General features: G+C 40.7%; 1 protein-coding gene across 3 annotated transcripts in view; it reads left to right on the forward strand.

Moving 5' to 3' along the window:
* The window catches only part of mtor (mechanistic target of rapamycin kinase), a 341,456-nt gene that overhangs the window by 33,502 nt on the left and 291,926 nt on the right, over positions 1-16,028 (forward strand). For all 3 annotated transcript variants that reach the window (XM_072245239.1, XM_072245242.1, XM_072245241.1), the window contains exons 2-6: positions 920-1,073; positions 5,280-5,388; positions 6,381-6,613; positions 10,996-11,196; positions 11,614-11,748. In XM_072245239.1, coding sequence (XP_072101340.1) covers positions 954-1,073; positions 5,280-5,388; positions 6,381-6,613; positions 10,996-11,196; positions 11,614-11,748 — 798 coding nt within the window. In that variant the 5' untranslated portion in view covers positions 920-953. The remainder of the gene's footprint in view (positions 1-919; positions 1,074-5,279; positions 5,389-6,380; positions 6,614-10,995; positions 11,197-11,613; positions 11,749-16,028) is intronic.

The following is a 16,028-nucleotide window of genomic DNA, read 5'->3' on the forward strand; positions in this document are numbered from 1 at the left end:
TGCTGAAGTTGTGTTGGGTAAATCCTGGTGAAGGAACAGGCACAATGGACTTTGGTAAGCCTAAGGTAATTTAGATCTTTTTAAAAAATAATTATTTACTGAAATATTTAGCTGTAATTATATACCGTTGAAGTAAAGATTCTTAGTTTTTGAATGTTTCTGTATATCAGGGATATTTTGAAACATGTTTTGATGTCTGACTAAGTGTGCGGCTTGGCATGTAGTCAAGTTTGTTTGAGCATGAATGCGGGTAGACCTTGTTGTGGTTCTATCGCATCATAGGACTTAGGCTAGAATGCTTTATGCAAAGAAGCTTCCACCTGGATACCTGCACATGGTGATTAAATGTGTAACGTGTGAGCAGCAAGTGCAGATGAACTTGGAAACTGTTGCTGCTACATTCCTTTAAGGGGCAACAGGAGTCTCGAAGAAGGGTCTAGGGCCTGAAACATTGACTGTTTATTCATTTCCATAGATGCTGCCTGACCTGTTGAGTTCCTCCAGTATTTTGTGTGTGTGTTGCTTTGGATTTCCAGCATCTGCAGACTTTCTTGTGTTTATTATTTCTTTCAGGGGCAATGTGTGGTCAAACATTAAAGAAGAACGTGTCTTGGTTTACACCAAGTTTTGTAGTGCCACATAGAGACATAATATTGTACAGAACAAAAATGTGTTGTTTCAAGTGCCTTTTTCATATAATTCTGAAACCTTTACAATGATTCTAAATAGAATGTTCTGTACATTTGGGGACTTGGCACATATTGTGCTTTTATGAGTGAAAACTGAAATATTTATGTAATATACATTACACTAAGGTTTGGTTCTGATGCTCTTTTCAGCCATACCAATCTCAATCCAAATAGAATAATATTGTGTTGTTTTCAAGCACTAACATTTATTTATTTATTTTGTTCTGAAGAATCTGCAGAATCTGCAGTGAATTAGACTACGCCATGTCAGGAACAGCGTCAGTCCTTCAGCAATTTGTCAATGGGTTGAAGAGTCGGAGTGAGGAGACCAGAGCTAAAGCTGCGAAAGACCTGCAACACTATGTTACCACAGAACTTCGTGAGGTACACTTAATTATTTAAAGAGAGGCTGGTCAAAGTGTTTGCAAATTTCTGAAGAAGTGTAATTTCTTTAACTCTGATTATATAATTACCATAAGACAAAGGAGCAGAAGTCAGCCATTCGGCCCATCGAGTCTGCTCCGCCATTTTATCATGAGCTGATCCATTCTCCCATTTAGTCCCACTCCCCCGCCTTCTCGCCATAACCCTTGATGCCCTGGCTACTCAGATACCTATCAATCTCTGCTTTAAGTACACCCAATGACTTGGCCTCCACGGCCGCCGTGGCAACAATTTCCATAGATTCACCACCCTCTGGCTAAAAAATTTCTTCGCATCTCTGTTCTGAATGGGCACCCTTCAATCCTTAAGTCATGCCCTCTCGTACTAGACTCCCCCACCATGAGAAACAATTTTGCCATATCCACTCTGTCCATGCCTTTCAACATTTGAAATGAGGTCCCCCCTCATTCTTCTAAACTCCAAGGTATACAGTCCAAGAGTAGACAAGCGTTCCTCATATGTTAACCATCTCATTCCCGGAATGATTCTAGTGAATCTTCTCTGAACCCTCTCCAAATTCAGCACGTTCTTTCTTAAATAAGGAGCCCAAAACTGCCCACAGTACTCCAAGTGAGGTCTTACCAGTGCCTTATAGAGCCTCAACATCACATCCCTGCTCCTATTCTCTATTCCTCTAGAAATGAATGCCAACATTGCATTCGCCTTCTTCACCACCAACTCAACCTGGAGGTTAACCTTAAGGGTATCCTGCATGAGGACTCCCAAGTGCTGTTGCATCTCAGAACTTTGAATTCTCTCCCTATTTAAATAATAGTCTTCCTGTTTATTTCTTCTGCCAAAGTGCATAACCATATACTTTCCAACATTGTATTTCATTTGCCACTTCTTTGCCCATTCTCCCAATCTATCCAAGAACTAATTACATTTAGTTACTAATTATGCTGTGACATTTGAAAAAGAGAAGCCGAAATCTGACGTGTCGGTATTTCAGTGGAGTAAAGGAAATTACAGAAGCATGAGAGAGGAACTGGCCAAAGTTGACTGGAAAGGGACACTGGCGGGAAAGACGGCAGACCAGCAGTGGCTGGAGTTTATGTGAGAAGTGAGGAAGGTGCAAGACAGGTATATTCCAGAAAAGAAGAAATTTTCGAATGGAAAAGGGATGCAACTGTGCTTGACAAGAGAAGTCAAAGCGAAAGTTAAAGCAAAGGAGAGGGCATACAAGGAAGCAAAAATTAGTGGGAAGACAAAGGATTGGGAAGTTTTTAAAACCTTACAAAAGGAAACTAAGAAGGTCATTAAGAGAGAAAAGATTAACTATGAAAGGAAGCTAGCAAATAATATCAAAGAGGATACTAAAAGCTTTTTCAAGTATATAAAGAGTAAAAGACAGGTGAGAGTAGGTATAGGACCGATAGAAAATGATGCTGGAGAATTGTAATGAGAGATAAGGAGATGGCAGAGGAACTGAACGAGTATTTTGCATTGTACATCAACGATTTGGATTATGGAATAGATGGCTTTGTGGCTAAGTTTGCTGACGATACGAAGATAGGTGGAGGGGCCGGTAGTGCTGAGGAAACGGAGAGTCTGCACATAGACTTGGATAGATTGGAAGAATCTAAAAATAAAATATTTTCCTCAGATTCCTTTAAATCTTGTACCCCCTATACCTTAAACATATATTCTTTAATGGTAGATACTTCTGTTAAGGGGAAAAGTTTCCTATAATTTGCCCTATCCAAGGCCCTCATAATTTTGTATACCTCTATCCAACCTCCCACGTGCCATGTCAGTACATTCCAGGCACCTACCACTCTGTGTGGACTTGCCTTGCAAATCTTTAAACTTCACCCCCTTTGCCTAAAAGCATTCTCCCTAATATTTGACATTTTCATCATGGGGAGAAGGACTATCTACCTATATATGTCTCTCAAAATTTTATATGCTGATTGGTGTATATTAAATTATTCTAAAATTTGTTTTGTTCTAATCGTTTCTCACAAACATCTGCGTAGCCCTTATAAATAATTAAAAACACTGAGATAGTTATTTCTCATCTCCATTTTGATACACATGATCCTCAGTGGGCTTGTGGATAGATCATGCTTTAGGTTTACCATGGTGCAGGATCAGTGAACAGATTCTCCTGTCTAATATTGGGGACTCTCAGCAATTCTGGTCTGTTACTGGATTCTGTGGGGAATCCAGCAGCCATGAAGTCACCAGGGAAGTCAATAAGCTTGCTATTCACAACGTTGTCCTGAAGGTTTCCAAGACATGTGCTGAGAATTGCTATTAATTCCATGTAAAACTAACAGCAAAATCAGGCAGAGCAGTTCCCCCCACCCCCAGATAAATGCATTTATGAACAAGAAAAAAGTTGTTTTAAATGGATATGTATAGGATCACGTTTGTTCTAATGAGAGATTTTATGATTCCCAGTGCTGATGTGTTTTTTTTTGCCAGTGACCAGCCTGTTTGTTTCTTTTCATCTTCCACTATCACATTTCATGAGCTGAGACCCTCCATTGGTCAGGGTTGACCATAGATATTGGTCAGGGTTGACCATAGATATTGTGTTCCAGCTGACTACATGCCAGTCCAGGGCATTTTGGTATGGCGAGCAAGCTGTTGCCCGTGCAGCAGGCTTCCCCTCTCCATGCAGCTGAATCCAAAGAATCAGCAGAGACTGATACAGTTTGGCACCAGTGGCATCTCAGGAGTTGCCAGTCAGAGTTGAACTCAGCGTAGGATTGCCTTAAAGACTGCAGCTCTTTGGGGTTACTCCTGAAGCCATCCCCATGAGTGGTATAGCCACAAAGCAGCAGGCAATAGTTTTCTTACTCTTAGCTGAGCTGCCGGCCACAGCTGATGAGTCCCATCTGCCTGAAGCTACTGGTTTTAAGGCGCCAGTAGTATGGCTTTGCTCCTTTTCCTATCAGTAGAAACAGATCTGCTGGGCTTAGTAGCCAAGCCACATGTAAAGGTCAGAAGCTGGACTTGGTTGTTAGAGCCAATTTGAGACACATACCATTGGGAGCATTTAATAGATAGTCCGGAGCTTATTCGCACTGCTACCCCCGGCTATGTCAACCTTAAGGAACCACATCTCATGAGTAAGTAATTAAATATTGAGCTGCACACACAAAAAATGCTGGTGAATGCAGCAGGCCAGGCAGCATCTATAGGAAGAGGTACAGTCGACGTTTCAGGTCGAGACCCTTCGTCAGGACTAACTGAAGGAAGAGTTAGTAAGAGATTTGAGAGGGGGAGGGGGAGATCTGAAATGATAGGAGAAGGCAGGAGGGGGAGGGATGGAGCCAAGAGCTGGAAAGTTGATTGCCAAAGGAAATACAAGGCTGGAGAAGGGAGAGGATCATGGGATGGGAGGTCTAGGGAGAAAGAAAGGGGGAGTGGATCCCAGAGGATGGAGAGCAGGCAAGGAGTATAGCGAAAGGGACAGAGGGAGAAAAAAAGAGAGAAAAAAGGGGAAAAAATAATTAAATAGATAAGGGATGGGGTACGAAGGGGAGGAGGGACATTAACAGAAATTAGAGAGGTCAATGTTCATGCCATCAGGTTGGAGGCTACCCAGACGGAATGCCCCTCCTCCCCTTCGTGCCCCATCCCTTATTTATTTACTTATTATTTTTTCCCCTTTTTTTCTCCCTCTGCCCCTCTCACTATACTCCTTGCCTGCTCTCCATCCTCTGGGCTCCCTTCCCCATTTCTTTCTCCCTAGGCTTTCCATTCCATGATCCTCTCCCTTCTCCAGCCTTGTATCCCTTTTGCCAATCAACTTCCCAGCTCTTAGCTCCATCCCTCCCCCTCCTGTCTTCTATCATTTCGGATCTCCCCCTCCCTTTCACACTTTCAAATCTCTTACTATCTCTTCTTGCAGTTAGTCCTGAAGAAGGGTCTCGGCCTGAAACATCGACTGTACCTCTTCCTATAGATGTTGCCCGGCCTGTTGCGTTCACCAGCATTTTTTGTGTGTGTTGCTTGAATTTTCGGCATCTGCAGATTTCCTCGTGTTTGCGCTTTTAAATATTGAGCTGGTTAGCCATAAATTCCTTGCATTATCTGGTGTCTTGTGATTAATTATATTGGGATTTAAGACCTTGTGTACTTACTCGTATCATTTTGACAAGCTTTAAAACAAGTTCTAATGTATCTATTTAGGTCAACCAAGAGGAAGTCACTTCTTTCTATGATGAATTGAACCATCACATTTTTGAACTGGTTTCCAGTTCCGATGTGAATGAGAGGAAAGGCGGCATCTTGGCAATTGGTATGTTTGGCTTAGTCAAAATGGAAATATAAAAACTGTTTTGCAATATCTCTGGCCATGTTTAATATCTGTGAAAGGTATTATATTTTATTGCAACAGACTCTAGGATATCTTGTTTTGAGATGATAAATGCTCTTCTTTGGTACATTATATAGAATCAATTTTAAGTTAATAACTCCCAGGGAAATCAGTTTGTGGCACAGTCTTTCCATTTACTCTGAAAAGCAGACGTGTAGTAACATTCTGATAATATAGCATGCTTTGGTATTTGGGTTTTAATCCTACCAAATGACCAAAACAATTTATTTTTAGATGTTATTGCGGAGAACTAATAAACTTAAAGAAAAATGTGAGAACCAAGGCATTTATCACTTAAAGGAATCTTGGGAACTGGGTTATTTGTCATTTTAAAGGGAAATGTGAATTAGGGCCTTTGTCAGTTTGCAGGGGTTCCCAACCTTACTTATGCAATGGACCAATACCATTAAGCAAGGGATCTGTGGACCCCAGTTGGGAACCCCTGGTTTAAAGGGAGCTTGAAACTAAAGTTCTAGTTAGTGTAAGGGGAGTTTGGGAGCCTGGGTCCTCCGTGAGTTGAAAGTGAGCTTGGGAGCTGAAGCCTCACTCAGTGACCTGAATGGAGGTTTGGCAAAGATTGCCTGGTGAACTGGATGCTGAGTTAGGATTTCTGAATCATTGGAAATTGGATATTCAGAGTTTTAGTTTGTATATCTACTCTCATCTTGAGCTGCTGTCAAAAGGCTTAAATTGGTTGGAATAAAAATATATAGATATAAGATTTCTTTTGTTTTTGAATAGATAATCACAGAAAATATAATATTTCAATTATTCTTACTCAACTCTTAGGATATTTAGTTTTGGTTGTAGCAGATGGCTACATTATTTTGCTCAATTTTCTTTGATAGATTAATGTGAAAATCATTCTTTCCTGTTATATCTAATGTATAAAATTGTTTCTTAATTAAATGCAGTAAGTCTCATTGGAGTTGAAGGAGGAAATGCAACCCGAATTACACGGTTTGCCAATTACCTACGGAATCTACTCCCATCTAGTGACACAGTTGTTATGGAAATGGCTTCAAAAGCTATGGGCCGCCTTTCTATGGCTGGTGACACCTTTACGGCAGAATATGTGGAGTTTGAAGTGAAACGTGCACTTGAATGGCTTGGAGCAGACCGGAATGAAGGAAGGCGTCATGCTGCGGTAATTGCTATCTTAAACTGGGTTTCCTCATTTTAATGTAAGAAAATGGAACATAGGAGAGTACAGCACAGAAATGTTGTGCCGAACCAAATAAATTAGTAATCAAATGATCAACTAAACTAATCCCTTATGCTTCCACAGTGTTCATATCCTTCCATTTTGATCAGATTCATGTGCCTATCTAAACATTTCTTAAAAGTCCCTAATCTTTCTGCCTCTATCACCATTCCAAGCAGTACCTTCCAGGCACCCACTACTTCCTGTGTGTTTAAAAAAAAAAAAGCCTCTCTCATTTCCTTTAATATTCCCCCTCTCACCTTCAATTCATGCCTTCTGGTCTTAGACATTTCAACCCTGGGGAAAAAGATGCTGTCTGTCTACTCTATCTATGCCTGTCACAGTCTTATAAATCTCTCTGTTCTCAGGGATGTGCCTTCTTAACCACCCTATCAACCGTGTAGCCATTTTCAGAGAGCTATGAACTTGGACCCCAAGATCCTACTGTTCATCAACATTGTTAAGGGTCTTGCCCTTAACAGTGTACTGACTCTTTACATTTGACCTACCAAGGTACAGTACTTCACATTTGGCCAGGTTAAGCTCCATGTGCCATTTCTCTGTCCGTATCTGCAAATGATCTATATCTCACTGTATTCTTTGTCAGTGTTCTATGCTGCCTGTAACACCACCAATCTTCATGTCATCTGCAAACTTACAAACCCATCCATTTACATTTTCACCTAGGGTGATTTATAAACATCACAAACAGCAGAAGTCCCAGTACAGATTGGTGCAAAACACCACCAATCACAGACTCCTCCAGCTAGAATAAATCCCTTCGACCACTACTCTCTGACTTCTCTGGGAAAGCTAGTTCTGAATCCCAAGTGTCCAATTCACCACGGAGCCCATGCATCTTAACCTTCTGGATGAGCCTCCCATGAAGTTGCAAGAAGAGTGAAATTGTTACAAACATTTAATCTTGCTTCTCATTGTGGATGAGAGATTGCAGAGAGAAAGTAGAAAATTGTTATATTCACTTAGACCATAAGAAATGGATTAAAATTTGACCATCCAGACCATCAAGTCTGCTGTGCCATTCAATCATGGCTGTTGTTTTTTCCTCAACATTCTCCCCATAAACTTTAATCCTTAAACCAGTCAAAACCTATTAGTCTCTGCCTTAAATACTCCTGTATTACGGTTTTTGGCACAGAATTCCACAGATTGACCAGCCTCTGTCTGAAGAAATTCCTCTTATCTCAATTCTAAAGGGAATTCTCTTTATACTGGAGCTGTGACCTGGATTCTAGACTCTACTACTGATTGAAACATCCACCTTGCAAGTTAACCCTGAATTAGCACTCCCAAGGCCCTTTGCAACTCCAAGTTTTGAATTCTTTCCCAGTTTAGAAAATAATCCACACCTTTTCTTCATACCGAAGTATATAACCCTACGCTTCCCTGCACGATATTCTAACTATTACTTCTTTGCCCACTCTCCCAACCTCCATTGGACTCTCTGCCTCAACACTTCTAGTTCCTCCTCCATCTTTGTATCATTTGCAAACATGGCCTGTCTGTCTGTATCTTGTTTTACGGCCGTTGGCATCGGGCCTGCATGTTATCAGTTCCTTTATTCAGATCATTAGGATATAAAAGAGCATTAGCTATACCAATATTGAGCCCTGTGGAACTCCACTTTTTACTGGCAGCTGTGCTGAAAAGGATCCCTATATCCTACTCTCTGCCTTCTAGCAGTTAGTTTGTCATGTGAAATCTGGGCTTTACAAGTTGTATTAATTTCTGTACATTCTGTTACAAACTCGTTTTGGAGACACTTGGTCTGTTTTTTATAGCTTGTTTCAAGAATACATCAAGGGAAGCTGACTCTTTCATGTTTTTTAATTTCTATTCAAGGAAGTAGGTTGCCTCTATCTGGTGTATTCCAAAAGCATACAGCAAGTTTATGTAGGGTTTAAGTACAGGAGATGTTACTAATTGTGAAATCATATTATAGTGTTCTTCTAGTGTACAGTCTTGTGATTTATAACAGCCTAAGCTTTCATCCAGTTAAAATAGTGCAAACTCACCAGTTTTATTGCCATTACTTGATATCAAGCTAGAAATATGCATATTATATTTCCTCAAGCTTATCGTTAAATCAGCGTATCCACTAACCCATCGTTCCTATAAAAAGTCGTTATGATTACTTTGTAAAATCCATTACCACGAGGTAGTTTAGAACAAATGATTTTCATTCAGATTCATTGTCTAAAGTGCTGTTCTTATTCAATTGACTTAAATGGTTTCATTATGTTGGTTTGGGGTAGGCTGAGAGCTGATTTTTAAAAAATCGAACAAATTATTTACTTCCTCTTTCCAAAAAAGGGTTCATATTTTGTCAGATGCATCTGAGTGCTTCATATACAATTAATTGCAGGTTAAACTCTAATCTGGTTCTCTTGAGACTTGACTGGCATTGGACCACAGAAAATCCAGACCATACAAATTGCCCCTTGGTTATTTTCCTCTGAGCAGAACTGTTGTTTTAAGTATAGGCACTCCCTCAGTCACTTTCCAATAATTGCCCACAACTTTAAATTTTTGTATGATTTTTAGACTTTGTTGAGTGAGATTGCAGCAGTTTCAATAGTCGGCTAATTAGATATAGACTACATTAGCTTAACTAATTCTAACTAAGATCTAAAATTAGCTAATTAGTTAAGATCTGAACTATAAATTCAGAACGGGAGTTGTTAGACCACAGATTGGCAAACAGGAGATTTCCAATGTGTAGTAATATAGAGCAACGAACGAAATGTGTGAAGAACACAAAACGTCAGACGGCATCTTTGGAGGGATGTGGACAGTTGACATTTTGGGTCAAGACCCTTCATCCTGTCCAGGTGAAGGCTTCCAACCCAAAGCGTTGACTATCCATTTCCTACATTAATGATGGAGCAGATGGGTTAGGTTTGCATAGTCTTACTAAGGGTTAAAAACAAACTGTTGGAAATATTCAACAGATCTGTGGCATAACTAAGTTAACATGTCAGGTCAATGACCCTACCTTAGGTGATTAGCAACTTCCTGAATATTTTCAGCAATCTGTTTATGTAATCAGTGATTTTTTTTAATTTAAGCAAACAGTTATTAAGGTCAATATTTATGAAAATCACATAACACATCAGACCAAAGAAACTTCAATACATTAAATCAGTAAAAAGATGGCATTTTAAAAAAAAATGTTGAGCAGTAAGCAGTAACCTACTTAAGTTTGGCATATTGTTTAAACTCTCAACCTTTTGATTGGGAGTTGAGTTTGTCATTATCCTACACTTATGTAGGAATGTCCATTGGCCTCACTTATGAAGCAAAATTTTACTACTGGAAAATTTATTTTAGCTCCACACTTTCCACTTATTTTGTGAAGGTAGTGGTTTACACTGAGATACAATTTATTAATTCTGGCTCCTGTATTTTTCTCCACTGTTGGGTTCTGCCAGTACATATCGATAAATGTTTTGGCCGTGAATATATGTAGTGCTGAAATGATCTGATCACATAAATCAGGCCAATGAAATTGATGGAAAGCTAGCTCCAGAAAGATTCACATTTTGTTTTTTAGTATTCATTCCTGTCCTCTCCCTCTCCCCTCCGTCCTTCCCCTCTCCACCCTAACCATTGCAATTAACATTGGCGTTCTTAGCCACTTCACCAACTAGTTCTGCATAGATCCCTGAATGCAACTTAGATCTTATGTATGATTCATACTGGATGTATACAGAGAGCTATAAGAGACAACAAATTCTGGAATCTAGAGCAACACAAAATGCTGAACGAGTTCCATGTGACCCAAAACATTAATTGTCTATTTCCCTCCAAAGATGCATGCTGACTTGCTAAGTTCCTCCAGTATTTTATGTATACTGTGTACAAAGAGTTATAATTAGTGCTTTTTATTGATCACTGGAATTTTGAATGATCCAAAGAAGATAATAGAATTGTATGGTATGGGCTTACTGCAGTAAAGAGATAAAATTCAAAGGCACATAAGCCTATTTTCCTCAGATAACACGATCTATTTTTTGCAATATTGTGATCAAAATGTTATAAATATCCTCCTGCTGTTTCTAGATTGTATCAGAATATTTCTTTGTGATATTTTCATTCTTTGTGCAAAGAAATGAGCCTTATTTTGTGAAGTGCCTAATAAATCAATTTAACACAATTTGTCTTGAGAAAAAAAACTTAGTTTAAAGCTAATCTGCTTACTGATATAGTTCCTGAAAAGAATGGCCATACCAGTTCTCCATTTGTTAAGGCTACACGTTAAGCTTTGTATAAGTAACTGACAAGCTCTACATTTTTCGTTATAGGTTCTGGTTTTGCGTGAACTGGCAGTCAGTGCTCCCACATTCTTCTTTCAACAAGTGCAGGCTTTCTTTGACAATATATTCTATGCAGTCTGGGATTCTAAACAGGCCATAAGGGAAGGTGCTGTTGCTGCTTTACGGGCTTGTCTGATCCTTACCACTCAAAGAGAGACCAAAGAAATGCAAAGACCCCAGTGGTACAAGGTAAGTGGTAAGATTAAAGAATCTTTCCTTATTGTAACCAGTTGTTGAAGACTCAGTAAGCTTTTCCAGTGAATATATAAAAATTATAAATCACAAAGGCAGTAACTTTGGTGATTGAATTAAGTCACATTAGCTGATAATATGTTAAATTTGACCCAAAGTTCTAGGTTGTGGACAGTTTTGAAAATCTTCATTCAATTGATGAAGATATCCATCTTTTGTGTCTTAGATAAGACACACAAGTTGATCTTAGATTCAACTTTTCAGCATTAGCTGTGACAGTGCTTTTCAGTATTCCATTAATTTTGCTTGGATTTACTTGATCATGAAGTGAATGTTCATACTTATTCTATTGGTGTTCCTTTTTTAAAATCTGAAAGCATTTTGATTAAAAAAAAATTAATGTTTTATATCTAGCAAACCTTTGACGAGGCTGAGAAAGGATTTGATGAGACTCTGGCTAAAGAAAAAGGCTTGAATCGTGACGACCGCATACATGGTGCTTTGCTTATTCTAAATGAATTGATTCGTATAAGCAGCATGGAAGGAGAGGTAGGTTCAGGATTTATTTGTTTTGAGTTACTACAATAATCCACATGTGGCCATGACGTACAGACTCTACTACTAGAAATTTATCTACATCAAAGTGCAAAGTAGGTTTATTATCAAAGTACAGAAAAGTCAAAGTACATAAATGATGAAGGAAGCCCTGAACACCACTAGAGATGGAGGACCTTCTTTGCTGCCCTAAACACCAGTGGCATAATTGGCAGAAACACACGTTATGTACAAGCCTGAGATTCATTTTTTTGTGGCCATACTAAATAAATCGATAATGGAATGATAACCATAATAGAATCAATGCAAGACTGGTGAGGCCAGTCCTGAGGATCCTGTGAGTTCTTCCCGATGGCAGAGGTGAGAAGAGAGCATGACCTGGGTGGTGAGGATTCCCGTTGATGGATGCTGCTTTCCTTTGTGTAAATGTGCTCAATGGTGGGGAGGACTTTACCCGTGATGGACTAGGCTGTATCCACTACTTCTTGTAGAATTTTTCATTTGAGGGCATTAGTCTTTCCATACCAGGCTGTGATGCAGCCAGTCAATACTTTCTCCATTACGCATCTTTAGAAGTTTGTCAAAGTTTTAGATGTCATGCTGAATCTTCACAAACTCCTGAGGATATAGAGGCACTGCCGTGCTTTCATTGTAATTGCACTTGTGTGCTAGGCTCAGGACAGATCCTCCAAATATTAACATTGAGGAATTTAAAGGATTCAAGGATAGCTGCTCTGAAATGTTTTTATGTGCATATACTTCGAATGATTTTTCTATAGACTGAACCATTGTTACCTCAGTTAGTCTTTGCACTCATGTCTTCAAGTACTAACTACTTACTTTGGCAAAGTCAAAAATATTGGATTGCACCAGGTCAGATTAGTTTGTTGTCATATACATTATGATGCAAATAAAGTCTTTGCTCATGTGAAGCTTATAGAGCAAACAGTTTATATGGTAATAATAAATACCAATCAAACACCATGACAAAAGAATGGTGCAAAGATGGTCATACAAGCTGAAGTAGCGCAAATCTTAATATGACCATGGAGCTGCAGCGTTCATTGAGTCACAGTTTAGATTTTGTTGTTTTTTAACTGATTTTTATGTTTCTAAGGATAGTTCTGAGGATATTGGGGAGTTTGGGGTTAGGTTAGGGTTTAGGGATAGGGATGTGAGGAAATTAGAGTTCAGGCCAGAGTCTAGGTCTCCACTCTGCCTTCAATGACCAGCAATGCAGACTTGGAACAACTGTAGTCTGTTGTCAGGCTGCCAGAAAGAGAATTCTCCCAGATCAGTGAGTTGTCGGCAGGTTCTGGAGTCAGAGTTCCACGCAGGCAGGATCCCCTACGTGTATGATTTGGTAAGACCAGAGTTCAAGCCCAGTGATCGGGCTCCGGTCATTGGTGAGTCCAGAGTTCGAGGTCTGCTGTTTGGTGAATGACAAATCCTGTGGTCGATGCTGAGGATTGAAGTACGAGAGTCGAACTGGAAATCTGGAAGTCAAGACCTGTTGGCTGGAGCCAAGTCTGCGAGTCCTTGTGAGTCCTGGGGAAGTTGAAGTCCAGTGTCTGTAGGCCCGAGTTTGCTGGAGGCTTGTGTTGGGGAGGGAGAAATGGGGCTTGTTTTGCTGTTGTTGCTTTGTTTCTTGTTCTGTGTTCTGCGAGCATCGTGGGCATGCTATGTTGATGCCAGAAGGTGTAGTGACACTTGCAGGCTACTCCCAGCACATCCCCGGGAGTGTTGGTTGTTAATGCAAACAATGCATTTCACAGTATGTTTCGATATACACATGATAAATAAACTTGAATCTTGAACAAATGCAATAGCGATTCAAAGTTCAAAGCAAGTCTTATTATCAAAGTACTTATATGTCACCATATAGATCTCTGAGATTCATTTCCTTGCAAATATACTCAATGAATCTGGAATTGAATAATAACCAAAATAGAATCAATAAAGACTGCATCAACTAGGCATTCAGCCAGTGTGCAAAAGACAAAATGCTGTGCAAATACAAAAAAAAAAGAAATAATAATATTAAATAAATAAGCAATATTGAGAACATGAAGATGAAGAATCCTTGAAAGTGGGTCCATAGGTTGTGGGAACATTTCAACAGGAATTCTGCAGATGCTGGAAATTCAAGCAACACACATCAAAGTTGCTGGTGAATGCAGCAGGCCAGGCAGCATCTGTAGCAAGAGGTGCAGTCGACGTTTCAGGCCGAGTCCCTTCGTCAGGACTAACTGAAGGAAGAGTGAGTAAGGGATTTGAAAGTTGGAGGGGGAGATCCAAAATGATAGGAGAAGACAGGAGGGGGAGGGATGGAGCCAAGAGCTGGACAGGTGATAGGCAAAAGGGATATGAGAGGATCATGGGATCATGGGACAGGAGGTCCGGGAAGAAAGACGGGGGGGGGGGACCCAGAGGATGGGCAAGAGGTATAGTCAGAGGGACAGAGGGAGAAAAAGGAGAGTGAGAGAAAGAATGTGTGTATAAAAATAAGTAACAGATGGGGTACGAGGGGGAGGTGGGGCCTTAGCGGAAGTTAGAGAAGTCGATGTTCATGCCATCAGGTTGGAGGCTACCCAGACGGAATATAAGGTGTTGTTCCTCCAACCTGAGTGTGGCTTCATCTTTACAGTAGAGGAGGCCGTGGATAGACATGTCAGAATGGGAATGGGATGTGGAATTAAAATGTGTGGCCACTGGGAGATCCTGCTTTCTCTGGTGGACAGAGCGTAGATGTTCAGCAAAGCGGTCTCCCAGTCTGCGTCGGGTCTCGCCAATATATAAAAGGCCACATCGGGAGCACCGGACGCAGTATATCACCCCAGTCGACTCACAGGTGAAGTGTTGCCTCACCTGGAAGGACTGTTTGGGGCCCTGAATGGTGGTAAGGGAGGAAGTGTAAGGGCATGTGTAGCACTTGTTCTGCTTACACGGATAAGTCCTGTCTTCTCCTATCATTTTGAATCTCCCCCTCCCCCTCCAACTTTCAAATCCATTACTCACTCTTCCTTCAGTTAGTCCTGACGAAGGGTCTCGGCCTGAAACGTCGACTGCACCTCTTCCTACAGATGCTGCCTGACCTGCTGCGTTCACCAGCAACTTTGATGTGTGTTGTGGGAACATTTCAGTGATGGGACAAGTGAAGTTGGAGTGAAATTATCCCCTTTAGTTCAAGAGCCTGAGTGGTAATAACTGTTCCTGAACCTGGTGGTGTGAGTCCTGAGGCTCCTGTACTACCTTCCTAATGGCAGCAGCAAGAAGAAAGCATGACTTGGATGGGGGGGTGGTCCCTGATGATGGATGCTACTTTCCTCCATCAGAGTTCTGAGCAGATGTGCTCGGTGTGGAGAGGGCTTTATCCGTGATGGACTGGGCCATACCCACTCTTTTTTTTGCAGAATTTCCTGTTGAAGGGCATTGAAGATTCCATACTAGACTGTAACCAGTCAATATATTCTCCTCTAAATGCCCATAGAAGTTTGTCAGTTTTAGATGTCACGCCGAATCTTCATAAACTTAAAGTAGAGACACTGCCGTGCTGACTTCGTAATTGCACTTACTGTAGATGCAGGTTCCAGGACAGGTCCTCCGAAGTAATAACACCGAGGAACTTAATATTGCTGACACTCTCCACCTTTGATCCTGCGATGTGGAGTGGCTCATGGACCTCTGGTTTCCTCCTCCTGTAGTCAATACTCAGTTCCCTGGTCTTGCTGAGATTGAGTAAGAGGTGGTTGTTGTGACACCACTCAGCCAGATATTCCAATCTGTTGATTTGTCACCCCCAGTGATTCAGCCTACAACAGTGGTGCCATCAGCAATGGAGCTGTGCTTAGCCACCCAGTTATAAGTGTGAAGTGAGTAGTACAGTAGGCTAAGCACATGGCCTTGTGGTGCACCTGTGCTAATGGAGATTGTGGAGGTGATGTTGCCAATCCAAACTGACTGGGGTTTGCAAGTGAGGAACTCGAGGATCCAGTTGCATCGGAGGTATTGAGGCCAAGGTCCTGAAGCTTATTAATCGGTTCAAAGATAGAATTTTGTGTCAGAGAAATGTATACAATCTACATCCTGAAATGCTTTTTCTTAGTTTTGAGGGGATGGTAAAATTGAATGCTGAGCTGTAGTTGATAAAGAGCATCCTGATGTACAGTGTGCATCTTTGATGTCCAGATGTTCCATTCTTGAGGAAAGAGCCAATGGGTGCCATCTGCTGTGGACCTGTTGCACCAGTAGGCAAATTGGAGCAGATCCAAATC

Source organism: Mobula birostris, chromosome 27, assembly GCF_030028105.1.
Source record: "Mobula birostris isolate sMobBir1 chromosome 27, sMobBir1.hap1, whole genome shotgun sequence".
Classification (NCBI taxonomy): domain Eukaryota; kingdom Metazoa; phylum Chordata; class Chondrichthyes; order Myliobatiformes; family Myliobatidae; genus Mobula; species Mobula birostris.